The sequence below is a fragment of the Neopelma chrysocephalum genome, unplaced genomic scaffold, assembly GCF_003984885.1.
Source record: "Neopelma chrysocephalum unplaced genomic scaffold, ASM398488v2 Primary Assembly neopelma1_82, whole genome shotgun sequence".
NCBI lineage: Eukaryota > Metazoa > Chordata > Aves > Passeriformes > Pipridae > Neopelma > Neopelma chrysocephalum.
The window spans coordinates 3,993,197-4,009,185 of NW_020897744.1; the positions used below are offsets into that span (position 1 = coordinate 3,993,197).

General features: G+C 42.4%; 1 protein-coding gene across 7 annotated transcripts in view; it reads right to left on the minus strand.

The window, feature by feature from the left end:
- Positions 1-15,989, minus strand: part of CUX1 (cut like homeobox 1) — a 271,238-nt gene that overhangs the window by 19,558 nt on the left and 235,691 nt on the right. For 6 of the 7 annotated variants that reach the window (XM_027690775.1, XM_027690776.1, XM_027690779.1 and 3 more), the window contains one exon: positions 1,742-12,364. The exons of the other annotated variant lie outside the window; for it this stretch is intronic. In XM_027690775.1, the coding sequence (XP_027546576.1) occupies positions 11,653-12,364 (712 nt within the window). In that variant the 3' untranslated portion in view covers positions 1,742-11,652. Of the gene's footprint in view, positions 1-1,741; positions 12,365-15,989 lie in introns of those variants that run through there. 7 annotated transcript variants of the gene reach the window in all.

Below are 15,989 nucleotides of genomic sequence, written 5' to 3' on the forward strand. Positions count from 1 at the left end.
ACAAAAAAACCAGACACAAGCACGCCAGGTAAAACAGAGCACACAGGTAAGGACAAACACACACACATGCTCTACCTGACACCCAGAGCATCCAAGCCAGCAGTTTATTCCACCAGTTTTAAAAATATAATCCCACTGATGGATTACAACATCTGTTCCTTACCAAACTTCAAATTCCTGACTCTGTAAATACTGAGAATATTTATAGGAACAACATCTAAGGCACTAGAGGAGGAATTTATTTTCCTGTAAAGGATCTGTAAAAATAAACAGTGAGAGCCAAATATCTGGGAAAATTCTTTTGCATTTTCATTTTTGAATCTAAAGCATTTCTGACCTCAGATAATTGAATTCAATTTTTAAAAATCAGCTGATATATTGTTACAGTGCTCAAAACAGTCCCCCTTTGTAGTCTCAAACCCCAAATACATATTTCTGTGTAGGAAGCTGGGTGCCCACCTCCCACTGACTGCAGCAGGAATTGTCACACTTGGATTTCACTGAACAAAGGATGCAGTTTGGACATCTAACACTTCAATATTTAAGGTATTGAGAACACACATACACACACACTCCTTGTAGGAACTGATACACAAAAAGTAAATTTTCCTCCCCTGGCCAAACACAAATCCCACCAAACCAGCCCCCTTGAGCTCTGCACATCACCAAACCAGAACCACAATGTAAATGTTTGCTGCTTGGACTCAGGTCCCACCTCAATAAAAGACAAGCCCACGCGGAATTGTGTTTGTATAAAAGATATTTACTTCAATTATCACACCTAGGGTGCTAGTGAATAATAATAATAATACATCGTGTGAGTTTCATACAGTGATATTGCTTCTCCATATCATATAGGGACCGTTGTACAGTGCTGAGAACAAACATTATATGGCTAAACCAAACAAAGACAGAAACAATGCCGTCTGCTGACGAGGGAGCGCTGCCCTGCACTGCCAGCCAGATAAACTCTTACTTTTTTATGTTTAAACAAATACCAAGAAATAAAATGTTACAAAAGATGAGTCACAGCAACACAATGTGGGCTTCTCAAAGCTACTTGTACAAAAAAAAAAAAAGACACTTTTTTTTGTTGGTTTTTTTTTTTTGGTCAATTGGGTCTTTGTGAGGATCTTTTTTTTTTTCCTTTTTTTTTAAAATCTGTGATTGTGAATATAACAAACAAGCTCTAAAAACATCTAAGACTTAGTGCGTTACAGAAAAAATATAAAATACTGCTAAAAATGTAAGACACCACAATACACTGGGGTAAAAACTGAGCTTATTATTAAAAAAAAAAAAGTTCTCAGGAAAAAGTACACCACTTTCTGTTCGAGTTCATCTTGTGCTGTGTTAGTAGTCGGGGCATTTCCAAGGTCTGCCCATTCTCATGGCAAGTAGTTATTGCACAAATGCAAAAGAGTTAATTTTTTTAATTAAAAAAAAAAATGAAAAGGGACATGAGGGAAACCATTAAAAAAAAAAAAAAAGAACATCCCCCCTCCCCAGCCTCCACCTGCTTTGGGATCGACGTCCAAATTCCTACGTGTGACATTCTCACAGCGTTTCCAGCAAGGAACGGGAAAAAATACTTTTCACCACAGAAGTGCATAGAGTATTCCGAGAGGAACAACCTTCTGTTTGGCAGAGCTTATCCAACAGTTACACAAGGGCTTATTTAATCTTATGGGGAAACTCATCGGATGGTTTTTTAATGGGAAATTCATCGGATGGTTTTTTGTTTTTTTTAGTGGGACACCCTCGAAAGGCAAAGTGCAAATTTGCTTCCCAATCCACAGAAGTGGTGAGTGATGTGCCCTGCAACTGGCTCAGCACCTTCCAGCTTTGCCCACGCCAGGTGGTGCCGCGGGGCCGGGTCAGTGCTCCCGGAGCCCTCGGACCGTCCCTCCTGCGGACACGCTCCCCCCACCCCAAATTCGGGGTTGCAGTCTGGCTTCTGCAGCTTTTCTCTTGCTCACCAGTGCTACCTCGCCAGGGAAAGCCTGTCTGAACCTGTCTCGACGCTGCAAGAAAACTGAACCTCCCCTCTGTGGCCCAGATCAACGCACGACGTGGATCTCCAGAGCTCACGCCAGGAAAAGCCGCTGCTGCACAAGGTGAACTGTGATTTTTCTCCCTTTTTGTGGTTTTGTTTTTTTTTTTCCTTGACCAACTTTGAACGAGAAGGAAATCAGCTCTGAATTCAGAAAGTCAAACAAATGCCAACAAAGATGAACATCACAGGAAACCAGTCTCTCATTTTAAATGAACAATCGCAATGTGCTCTGACCAGGGGCTCTGCATCTTCAGCAATTTCTCAGTAGAGGCTCTAGGAGGCTCAGGGTATTTTCTCTCTCTGTATACGTTAAGTCTCTTTTCTCACAACTGAGGCTTCTTGTTCTCAGTCCTAAATTATTTTAAAAGCTATTTAAATAATATTATTTATTAGGCATTTAGATAAAATACTTTTTTTTTCCTTAAAAGAAAAAATGATTGCTCTAGAAAACACAACAGGGGCACAATGATATGGATACTATGAGCCAACACCACCTGCTCCATCTCTAGGATATCTCAAGCTTTCTCCAACATCCATTTAGGGGATAACAACCTGGTCTAGTGGAAGGTGTCCCTGCCCATGGCAGGGGGTTGGAATGAGATGATTTTTAAGGTCCCTTCCAACCCAAACCAATGATATGTATACTCCTGTTGTGTTTATATCAAACAAAAAAACCAAACCTCAACAAAAAAACCCAACCAACTGTTAAAATTAATCTCATAAATAGGAAATCAGATCGTTTTCTAATTACAAACCACCTTTATGTATTTCATCTTATGATGCTATAGAGAGAGCGAGCTTGGAAAAGGACACACAAGGGCTGGGAAGGGCTGAGGGTGCTGGTGGGTGAAAGCCTCTTCTGGACAGAACCAAATTAAGACTGGAATGACTATACAGTGCCTAACACAGAGCAAAAACGGCTCTGGGGGTGGAAATGGGGACAGCAGCTGTGAATGATGGCACTGAAGGACATGGGACTGGGGTGGCTGATGTCCACGAGTGTTTCTGGGATGCTGACAGACCTACGAGCACACGGGGTGAGACTGAGCCTGACGAGATCAACACTGCTGGGTGATGGTTGATTCCTACCCCGAGACCCACTGGAGCCAACCCACAGGGATATGGATATTTTTTTTTTTTTACCCCCAGGAACCTGAATTCTCCTAAACCAGAGCTCGTGCTTGGCTGTGTTGGCAGCAGGACACGACCCTCCAGACACAGAACCAGAGTTTCTATTGCACTAAGACTCAAGCACAGTGTGGGAAGTGCTCGTGAGCAAAGGGGTGATGTGTGACTCCACCAGTGTTTGCTCCCCTCCAAGGGAAAAGCGGCTGGGAATGCTGCAATCCAGATCACTGTGCTTTAGATTATTCTCCATGAAGAGATTAGGAAATAAGGCACATAGCTTTCCAAGCAGAGAAAGCTTGTTAAATAGTAAATTTCAGGAAAGTAGCAAAACCCTAAAAAAATGGGAAATGGGCAGCGTACAGGATTTGGATGATATGCCTTCTGAGTGAAAATAAAAGAATTTCAAGCTTAACTAAAATCTTTCCCCCACAGAAAAAAAGAAACAATCCATGGTCTCCATCTCTAGATGGAGAAAGTGAGAAGGAAATGGAAGCCCTGATCAAGGAAAAGGAAAAGTATGATACAGATGTGACCTTGCTTATTCCCCACACGGCTCCTTTCTGAACCAGATGCTCAAGTACTCCCTGTATCACCTGTACCAGCATCCAGAGGTAACCAGGTACTTTGGAAACACTTTTAAAGCTAGTAAATAACTTACCCACATATAAATAACACATCAAAATAGCACGAAGGGTCCAACATAAGCTACAAAAGCCAGAGAAGTCTGATTGAAAGACTGATTGTAGAAAGTATTTTTTTCTAGTTACTTGGGGACAAGATTGTACTTCAGAGCAAGTCAAGTGCCAGGTTTTATTTATTCTCCTGAAAGCACAGACACTTGCCTTCCAAGAGGAGCTGCCTAACAGAGCTTTTTTATCTCATTCCAAAGAATACTTAAATTTTCAGCTTAGGGAGAGCAAGCCTGAACTGCTTGAATTCGATACTTGGTTTTAATTTACTTAATCAGATGGTTTTGTAATTGTTTTAAATATGTTTTTACTGTCCACTTTCCTGCTGTACACAGATATAGGAGAGTACACTGTAAGTGTGCAAATATCTGGCATATTAACTTCCTGCAGGAGCCAAACCTAAAGAGTAATTATCACAGGATGTTGCAGGTGAGGTTTGACTCTTGCACATCTCAGACCCCTGGGATCATTTTTATGTATTCTGAACATGATCTCCCCTGTCCTCATTAGCTAAACCCGTGTATCTCCAACAGCCCAGTCTCTCCCATGACTAATCCCCTCTTTGCAACAGGGAATGGATCTGACAAGTGGGAAATGGCATCTCCACCCATTAAAATACATATTGGTTTTAAGCCCTCGCTCACCTGCGTCCCAAATGATTTCACAAATTTGGCTGTAGCAATTCTAACTGCACCATTAAGACCAAGCACACAAATACTAAATACACAGAGGGGCTTTTCCATACTGGAATGATGTACACAGACACACTTAACAATTCCTAAAAATGCATATTAATTACCCGCATAGACAGAAGAGAATTCAACTTGTGCCATTATTCTTGCTATCAACAGAGAGGCTGTGCTGCCATGACACTACCAGAATTACACAGTAACTATGCAAAAAAGCAGGTATGGCACCACAACAGCAGGAAATTCCTGGCATGTCTGTCCATTTCCAAGGATCTTTGGATGAAGATTGTACTTCGAAGCACAAGTATCTCTAAAATTCAAACAGAAAGTCCAAGACGTGACATCACAGGGGCATCTACTTTTGCTGAACTGTTTCCTGCACTATTTTGTTGTGGTTGAGGATTCAGTTGCTCTCTGAACTCAGCTGGTTCAAAATCTAAAGAAACTGAAATGATACGATGAAACCAACAGTTTTAATAATAAGAAACCTACAGAACTGCGGCTAAAATCTCCTCACATCACTGTGAGTAAAGCCAGCTTGAAAAATGGCAGAACTGTCCTTTACAGAAGAGCTGGACAAGGAAAAATAGAATAATCTTATTAATTTTTTAAAAGGAGGCATTTCCTTTTAATGCACTTTAGTGCCAGAACATGTTTGTTAATAGCAGTGAAAATCAAGCCCGGGAATCCCATTAGGTTTTTGTTTCATTAATAAAGTAACTGTAGAAACACAGACTTCATAGACAGGCAAGGATTTTGGGATAGACATGGAGCGCCCAGGTCTTGGGAAAAGCAGGTCTTGGATTGTACCAGAGGGTGATGGGCTCGCTAATGAAGTTCAATGAACGACTTTCTTCAACTGGAAAATGACCTTATAACTAATAACTTCTATTAAATATGCCACAGTACTGCTTGGCTGGGGGGAATCATCCCTGAGGACAGAGATGGCACCACTCACATACCTGTTTTTAAGGCTTTTTGAAAACTTAAGTGCACAGGCCTAACGCTAATCTTCTCCAAAAGGATAAATTTCACGTTCAGAGCATAAAACCATTTTATCCTTGCATATTAATAGGGTAGGGTATAGTCCATGACCTGGTCATGTAGGACAAATCAGTCCCTAGGCAAGGCATAAAGGGCTTTTCTTGCTATAAAGTTCATTATTAACTATATTTTATATATGGCATAGTCAATATATCCCATAAAAGAGATGGGGAGGGAAGAACAAATTGCTGAAATTACATTTCTATGTTTTAGAGCTCAATGAAGGAGATAGGGACTGCTACATCCCTTTTCAAACTAAGAAGGCTGAGCCAGAAAACAAACCCAGATCTCGTGCTTCCCAAGCCAGTGATTCTCCTCGCAATTTAAAACCAGATTTTAAACTGCTGGGGGGGGGGAAGTATTTTCTTTGTATAGAATTTTTAAATTCTCTATTTTTTAAAAAATAAGTTGATTGTATATGCAACATAGAGGAAGAAAATGTTGATGTTCACACAGTGGGGCAGCAGGAAGTGACAGGGGAAAGCAGCAGGACAACACAGGAGTCAACTCGATCCTGCTTTGCTGATGTTTTATCCATGGGAACTAAATTTAGGGATAGGAGGCTATAACCAGCTGGTCACATCAGGGCCAAAACTGCCACACACTCATGGGAAAGCCTTGATTTGGTTTTAGGAAATGTTAAATCCAGCCCCCACCTAAGAACCAACTTTCCTTCTCCTCCTCCTGCTTCTGGACAGTCTCCAAGAAATGCTCGGAGCTCAACCACACTCGTGGCTTAAGACAGAGAAAATCCACTGGGTGAAGAGGAAATAAGAGAGGATTTAAGAGACACAAATGAAGCAAAAACAGTGCCCTCCATCTGCAGGTTAAAAATGTCACCACTTGACTTTCAGTCTGTGACAAATAGCCAGGATTACTGATCTCTTTGCAACCCTGCTAAAGGCACTGGTCCAGATCACTGTGGTGTTCCAGTTTAAATAAACCATTTTGGATTCAAGTGCAAAGTGTCCAAACACAATTACTTTTTTTCATGTGTCCTCATAGTTTATATACGGTCAAAATGGGGATTTTTTTTGGGGGGGGGGGATTTCTAACCTGTCCTGTTTTTGCCAGGAGCATTTTTATTCACATAAGCTTTAAGAATACCTGAAATTAATAATTTTAAGATGAAAAATGACAGACTTCTGACAGCAGCTGTGCTAATGGGGACTGCAACCACTGTGAGCATTTTCCACCATTTCATTACATTATTTTGTCACATTTCCCTCAATCCTATTTTATGTCAATTTATCAGCTTTGTAGTTTGAACTACCACCAGAACAATGCACTTCCTTAACTTACTATTTCTCCTGACAAAGGGTTGAAAAATAGCAAGTTTTAAGTAATTGGATCAGAGAATATTGCATAGAATTCTGTCGTGCTCATGACCCCCCTGCTCTACACCATTCCCATATCAACAGGTTACATAAAAATAATGCAAAGATCTTTTAGCTAATGAGAAAGGCACATACTTTTTTTCTTTTCAGCTGCAATATAGATCTTTCCTATTACAGCAAGGAGTTTATTACTAAAGAACTCACTAATTCATGATATGGGCAGAGTGCACTGACACAGGTTCCTTTAAAGGGTAGTTCTTTCTATAGGCATTTTACAGATGAGTAAATAAAATGGTCCAATTTTATGGCATCAACAGAAACTGTAATTAAATGCATTTCTGCCAATAAACATGTGCAATCCTGTTCTCTGAAATCTGTATCCTCAAAAATGGAAGCATATTGACAATCCCATTACATGACCCCTCTGCCAAGGGATACTCTTTGCTGGCTTTTAGCAAACAAAGCACTATACTTTTTTCCTTCCCTAACCACCCAGAAAGAAAAACTGACAATTTTAACTGTGATATAAACGTATTTCTGTTAAAACAGCCCTGGCCCTACATGCACGGTGTTAGTAAGAGCATGGAACAGAGAGAGAAAATAAAATGCTTTTAAAGAACCCCAGGAAAAAACAGAGTCTGGCACGATGGATTTTCTGAAAACTGCCTTTGCTTTTATCCATCAGGAAAAGAAACGTCGGCAGCGTCTGCCCCACGTCACACATTCCCTTCCCCTGGAATCAGAGACCCAAGGGGGTGACAGCCACTGTCCTACTCTTTGGCATTTCTTCTCCTCCAACTTTTTGTCCTTTTAATTAAGAAAAGAAGTTATTCCAATGCACGTTTTCCTCCGAGTGTGAGTTCCAAGTGCTGCACCTGATCCCAACTACGGCTCACACCCTGTGGTGCAAGTTCAGTCTCTACACTGGGGGGGCTCGGCCAGTTTGGAAAGCCAGCAGGTAACTCATGTCCAACCCGAGAATCTCAGCAGTAGTTCAAGCTAATCCATTCCACTTTCCAACAGAAAAGCAGCTGTGACCTTGGCTAAACGCCGGGAAAAACCGGGAGCATCACTTAAACTCCACGAGCTCGATCTGAGGGTGCTCGTCTGCCCCTGCCCTTAAACGAGGGGGTCACCAAGGAACCCACAGGGACTCCAGGCAACAAGGCCCAGGTCACCCCAGCAGCATCTCAGCAGGCTAATCCACATTCAACGCAGATCATTACATATGAAACAGCAAAAGGAGCTAAGCCACTAATAAAGTGCCAAAAATATAGGAAATACTGACAGCATTTTATTTGATTAATTTCATAATAGATCCCAATGACGACCCTTGGCAGGATGGAGTGACTTCTGACTTCTGAATGCTGTCTTTATCCAGCAAAATTACATGACTCAAATGTAATAATGGAGCTTAGAATTAACAGTTAGTGTTATGAAAGGAAGATTTCCTCTAGGGCAAGCTACAGATATGCTTTTTAAAAATCATTACAGCATTAAAAAGTGGGCAGACGCTAAAGAATCCTAAAGAACTGGTGGAAACCTGAAAAGCAAACCAAAAATAAACAGGGGGGAAAAAAAAGATATGTTTCAAGGCACTTACGTATTGCTTATTAAGAAGAGAGATTGACCTTAAGTGCTGCATTTGCGTGCGACCTGTGAATACAGTTCTGCTGTCGTACAGTGCAGCCAGAGCTCTCAGTAAGCATCATGGAATGCAATCAGATAGACACAGGCACAAGAACAGTTTGGGGAATATTAATTTAAAAACAAAAAATAATTAAAACAAAAATAAATCATCAAACAGAAAAAAACCCCTCACTATGGAGAAAGCCGAGAGTAACCACTTGACTGCATCCAGCACCTGGATCTCAAATCAGCAGACAAGGACAGTAGGAACAGACTGGCAAGTGTATTGCCTAGAATTAATTAAAAAAACCCCAACCTGAACCAAACAACAACAAAGAAAAAAATAATAATAAAGAACATAAGAAAATATCTGCGTCTCCCAGCCAGAAGGTTTGGTTCTTGGCTGAAGACGCAGCTCGTTGTGACTTGTTTCAAGGTATGTGTGTTTTACCAGGACGTGCATTTATCGATGGAGCTGTGCTTTGGAAGTCAAACCAGGACACTGGACAAGTACAGAGAGGTAACCCTTTGCTTCACCCCGTTCTCCCCTCGCTGGCTGTTCCCAGGGAGTGACAGCCCTCCCGGTGGGAAGGCGGAACCGCTCCCAGCACGTGCTGTCACACACTGGTGTCTGTCACTACCAATCGTCTCCTCAGCTCATCACAGAAAGGGGCAGCTGCTCTCTCCGCTTCTCAGTTTTAGTTTTGCATCACAAGTCCCCAATTACCCAAGGAGGAATCCTGAAACAGCTAGCAGTGAAAATCGGAAATAAATCCCTGCCTTTCAGCCTCCTAGAGCCTTCTTTCCTTAATCATGGAAAAGGATGGATTTTAGTGTACTGATTCTTAATTTGTGAAAACTTGCGCTAAGTGCTGCTGTCGCTTGTTAAGAGACTGTAAATGAAATACATAAGTTCTAAAACATCATGCAAGAAATGTGGTTTCACATCTTACAGTCAAAAATCCTACTAATGAATTAATACAAGCACACTGAGGTGTAATATTGGGAACATACCTTTAAAGTCGGAACTCCTCTCCCCATCCCTCCCTCCCCCAAAATCAGAAAAGTAATATTAATTAAACTTAAGAAGTAATGAATGCACCATTAAAGTGTCATCAAAAAGATGCTGACCTAAGACAAAAGTTCAATGATACACAATACGGTCAAAAAAGTCTTCAATCAATAATATACAGTATGACAACTACATCTTGTAAATTATACCCAATACTGCCGGCAGTCTATCCCTCTAAAGAATATTTGCCCCCTTTCATCCCTTCCTAACAATCAGATAATAAAATACAGCACCTATAAATAAGCAAAAAAAAATTATATATATATATATTTATATATATATATATATTCCGAAATCATCTATTGTTAGTTTTAAAGATATGGCAATAAAGGAGTCTAAATTAGCAAACTTGTAGAAGCCATAACTGATAAAACAGCTTATTGAAAAAAGGTGGCAGTAATGCACTCTATGTGTGCACAAGTACGTAAGAAAATACACAGACGTATAAAATTGCACGCACACACTCACGCACACACATCCTTCCACGCACCTCTATGCTCACGCATATACATATAGACAACAGGAGGAGTTAGAGACAAGTTAGAATTTGATTTGTACTTTGATCAGCCCTAACCTGTGCATAAAATAATGGGAAAAAAAAAAAAAGGCTGTATTTCTGCAGGGCAGAACGGGCTGGACTGGGACTCGAGAGCACGAAGGTTTTGGTTTGGAGTCTGGGCTGCTTCCATCCTGGTAAGAGCCCGTCTGGTCATTGCCATGTACTCTTTATCCACGCAAAAAAAATAAGCTTCCCACAACTAAAACGTATTTAAAATCAGTGCTTGTGGTGGGAAGAGAGTCAGTAAATGGCCACCAACAGCAGGAAAAGGGCCGGATCTGCGGCAGCTCCAGTCCCTCTTAGTGGTGTGTGACAGCAATCGGACACGTGAACTGCTTTTCCATCGATTCCAGGCAAGCTGAATATTCGGGATACGGACTACGCCCCCGAAGTAGCGGCTGAAATGTTACTGGCCAACGTTTTTGGAGCGATCTGTCTTTGCTGAGAGGAAATCCTGTACACTATGAACCAAGTGAAATGATCAAGTACATGCTGTTTCTAAGTTGTCTCCTAAACCTCCTAGATATGAGGTCTGATCAGCGTGCTCTGTGGTTAGAGGTTAAAAAGCAGATTATAAAATACCTAGATTCAGATTTTTTTTTTTTTGTCCTGATTTGGCCTAAAATGGAGTGTATTAAACAAATTCTGGGCTGCAAAAGACCAGAATCAGTTAAAGCTATGAAACAATGTGCACTACGTGTCAATATTCTATTTCACTTACAAGAAAACACTAAGTCAGCTACCACAAATTAAGATATTTTCCTGATGTGACTTTTTTTTTTGTTTTGTTAAAAAATATGTGGAGTAAATGTGTTTTTTTTTTAATTCAAAGTTTCAAACAACAAGATTCTTTTCTTTTCTTGAAAATATGTAGGAATCCAAACTAGTGTGTTTAGAGTCGGTTGACTGTGCAATCTCTTAGTGGCAACTGAACAGCTACAAAAAACTTTCTTTTTTTTTCTTTTTTTTGAAAAATCTCCCCTTTTTTCCTGGTTTAAGAAGATAATAGTGTATTATCGCTCTGTAGCCATTAGATGGCAGATAAAAAGCCCCCTTTTAATATGTGGGTTTGATTTTTTTTTTAAAGTTTTTTTTTTCTTTTTAGGTTTTTTTTTCCTTTTCTTTTTCCGTTTTTCATTTTTTTAAAGCCCCACACCAAAGAGGAGGGCACAAGGCAAAGCTGTATGAGTTATTCCAGAAATTGTGGAAATCACTTAGGGCAATAATAAAAACACTTCAGGGTACAAAAAAGCTCGACTACACATTTCAGTTTTCTTCCTCGAAAACACAAACATAAATTGGGCTTAACGCTCCTTTTTGATTTCTATATGCACCTTGGCCTATGGCGTTTTTGCCCTGTGGCCCGCAGGGCGGTTAAGTGCGAACACAATAAAACCAGTAGAGGTCCAGTTTGACTTCCCAGCTCTCCCGAGTTGGGCCAGTTTAATCTCAAAACTCCCACTCGACGGCCTCTTCCCGACTCGCAGCCTTCTCCAAGCGGTGGATGATGTTGTTCAAGTTGGCCGCTTTCTTTTTCCTCAAGGAGCTGTCTCGCGTGTTCCTGGAGCTCGCCGCCTCCGAGAAGCCGAACAAGCTCTGGAGAGAGTTGGCTTTCTGCGAGCCTGCGGCCGGCGTCGAGCTCGTACTTGGCACACTGGAGGTTTTCTCCGAACTTTCTTTTGACTTGTAGGAGCTCTCCCCCGTAAGGACTGAGGTGGAGGCAGCTGAGGTAGAGGCATCCCCTTCCGTGGCAGAGTTTGGCAGTGTCTCCAGAGCTTCTCCCGGGCGCTGCGGTGCCGGCGGGGAGCTCTGGCGCGGTGCTCTGAGCCGGCCCTCGTCATCGGTGTCCTCCAGGCTCTCGGCCTGGAACGGCTCCGCTTTCTCCGAAGACCTGGCGCCTTGCAGTGCCTCTTCCCCCGCCTCGAAAGCCGGCTCGGCGGGCCCTCCCTGAGACTTTGCGGTTGCATTGCTGTACTCATCCGCCTCCGGGCCACTCGGCTTCCCCTCGGGAGGGCCTTCCGCGTCCACGCCGTCGCAGCTGTCCCCCTCGGAGCTGTGAGCCGCCCTGCTGCTCCTGGCCGAAGGAGAGTCGCTCGACCCAGCCTGGCTCTGGCTCCCGGCTTGGATCTCCTCGATGAACAGCTCCCGGCGGATGCGAGACCTGCGAGACAGGGGAGAGGGATGTGAGTCTGCCAGGCCACGCGGAGCCGCTCACCTACACCAGAGATGCCGCTCAAAATGCCCTCTCATGGAATTCACGGAATCATTAAGGCTGGAGAAGACTTCCAAGATCATTGAGTCCAACCTTACCCAAGTACCACCATGCCCGCTAAATCGTATCGCCACACTGATCGGTTTTTGGAGCACTTCCAGGGATGGTGACTCTGCCACTTCCCTGGTGGGAAATGTACCCATATTTTTCATAAAGAAAATAAATGCATTTCTAGGAGATCCAGAAGAAAATGCCTTGTAAATACGAACCAACTCAGAGCTTTTCTAGAAATGAGCCAGTGTGCCTAAACAAAAAATAAACCAGGAAAAATTCTGGATAAACCCCTTGGTGTTCTCCTGGGCAGCAAGGAGAAACGAGGATGAAACCAAGTCAGTTGTGGTGAAAGTGCTGTGGGGAAGCCCTGGCTTTTTACAGGTTGCCAGTCTATGAGCTAGTCTGATTTCTGCCTCATTTTTTATTTAAAAAATCAATTTCATAACATGAATAGTGACAAGCCAGGCAGCGCATTTCATGGGAATGAATGCACTCCATGTGTGGATAAAGTTGTCCAGTGTGCCACCTTGCTCTTCCTACTACTTGAGAGGTGCAAGAATACCCCAAATACAGCACCTTGCCATTTAACTTGGTCTTTCCTCCCTCATCTTCTCTGTTTAGGAGCTCTCAAATTCCTCACAAGTAGGGAACAGTTTATGAAAAAGCCTTAGGGTCTGGGCTAACCCTTTCTCTGTCCTGCTCCATCTGTGGGAGAGGTGATGAACATCATTCAGGTCCTAATCTGTAACCAAGAGGGAGCTTCAGTGACCCGGGGCCAGGGATGAGACCACAGGTGCAGGGAAGGTTTAGCAAAACTTTCTCTTTAAGAGTGAAGACAACACTTTTGGGTTTCAGCCATGGGGAACTGCTACGGGGCTTGTAGTGAAATGCTGTCCCAACACTGACAGCTGTATGGATTTTCCATTTTTCCTTAAACGTGCTATGGAAGACAGCACACAATGGAAAAACATTAGGCCAAATGCAGAACACCATCTGAATACAGCTTTTGAAACTAATGATATTATCGACTTATTTGAAATGCAACTGAGTATTTCAGCAGTATTGCTGACTCCACACTTTTGAAGGATTTAGGGGGTCTGTAATTTTCCCTGGGAGAATATTACTCACCTAACAGAAGACCACAGGTGCTAACATTAATTTTCCATTACCATTAACTGCATGCATCCTGCAACATCGATTATCAGGCTCTCTTTGTGCCTGTAATCTCCCTGCATGGACATTGATCCAGAACACGCTGCTTCTGTAACATTCCCCAAGTCAGGAGAGGAAAATGATAAGAGCTTTGTGCCTGCATGGCATTTAAAATACCTCTGCTCCAGCAGGTACTGAATGCTGACATCCTCACCCAGTATCTGACCAAACATCAGTTCCATGTCTGGGGAAATCCCCGGAATTCACACCCAATATATTGCTTCTGGAATCTAGTCTGGCTCCTGATTAACATAGTAATTAAATCCCTATGGTAAAGAAGAACTGGTGACAGCAGCTAGAAAATTCCAGAGGGCATTCCTGTTGGTGGAAGGTGTTGGCCTCGACATCCACACACCCTGTTGGCATTTATCAGTGTAACTCAAAACGTCAGCCATCTCCTGGGGTGTTTGCTGCAGTTCCCTGGACATGCCTTCACACAACATCAAAGCAAGCACAACACGGAGTTCATTGAAAAATGTGCTCAGAATTTGGGATCCAAGAGCGCTAGATTACAATTCCAGAAAGTCTGGTTTAATTCCTGATGGGCCTGTAGTATCATCTCTGTGACCCTACTGAGTTTATGTGCCAGTTTCCACAGGTGAAGTGGGAGAGAAATTCCTACCTCCTACTATTTTGTGATGTTTTTAAGACAACAGAGCCTCAAACTCTCGTGTGTCCTGTATGTGCTTCACTAATGCAAAGTAAGGGATATTTATTTAATATTTTGAGAGCTACGTGACTGGTAGGGTGCAAAGCCACAGACTTGGAAAGTTCACAGACATATCAAAATCCTTTATACCTATTTATATTCTGAAGTGAATGATTTCTTTGCCTGCTGAGGATTTTTTTTTAAGTTTCTTGTTGCTGCAGAAAATAAATACTAATGCTGACTTTCCACCTGGAGGATATGAAGGTAGATCTTGCTGCATCAACCACCTTTGGAAAAGTGAGATTTGGGTTGAATCTGAAAGGAAAAGCATCACTGCAACAAGATTCTCATGAGACAGGAAGACAAACCTGTCCAAATCTGTGCCCTGCCTTATCTGAAGTTACTTTAAGTAAAAATTATTATTAAAGAATTTAGCAGATGGCTTAAGATGTGGAACTGCTTCTGCATGAAAACTCTTCAGTTTGGAAAAGAAATGGCTGAGGGAGAGTATACAAGAGATAAATAAATTTAAGTGTGGCCTGGAGAAGATGAACAGGGGGAAGATCACCCATTTCTTACAACACATGAGCTGCAGAACAGTCAGACCCTGCTCCCCTTGCAGAACATAAAACCTGTACCTCTTCTGCAGCGTCCTACAAATTATTTAAGAGTACTCCATCCATGAAAACTAAGAAAGTTACTGTACAGAGGAAAAGAAGAGGGATGTGTTTTGATTTTTCAGTGATGCCAACTGCTCAGAGCACCCAAGGCTCTGAACAGGCTTGAAGGAGCTCTTAAAAGTCCTGGAGCCTCAGCAGCACATCTGGGAGCAGGTCCAGATCGCTCAGCAGCCGGGTTTGTGCTGCCCAGCAGCCCACAGCACCTTGTTTAGAGGTGTTTTTATTTTGTGTACAGCTGTCAGCACCTCCCCTCCGTGGCCGTGCAGCTCGGTGTGGCCGAGCACGCCGTCAGTCGGGGCCTGTCAGGCGTTCCCGGGCAGGGCAGCCCCTGGTAACGAGGGAGGTGACACGTGCCACCAGTGCTCTGTGCTCGTCTGCCTAAGTGAGAACAGCACATCTTGCCGTCAGGTCAAAGGGAACGTATTTTCACAGGCATTCCTCCAACTTGTGTATAATTGCCTGGAAGTGGGAACTGGAAGAGGCCTGTGTTTGGAGAACTCTGAGTGGCAGAACAGGCTGTGTCTGCACTGAGTTCAAGGCAGGGAAACTCAGTGTAAATGTGATTATTTCTTGGTTATAATTTTTAAATTTTGTATAGTTTACTATAAACATTATTTAACTGTTGTGCATAGTATTTCTAACATATCTCATTAAACTCTGTTGCTTCTGCTTCAGCAACTTCCCTGGTAAAAGATGAGAAGGGCCACAGTGAAAAATACCCTTGAAATGTTAGCAGTTTCTAAAAACAAACAAGTTTAGCAGTCTGGACTAATTAGGAACATTGCTGGCTCCGACTGAAGGAGCAGAATAGTATTAAATCTGGTAGCTTAACTGTACCTGTTCAATATTCATTAGCACAAATATCTTGGAGAAAAGTCTGCTGCACTAATTAAGATTCCCAATCCCAAGCACAGTTGATAATATGTTTATTCAAATCCTTATAATTCTTATATGCTATTCCAGTGTTGTTTCTTTTTAT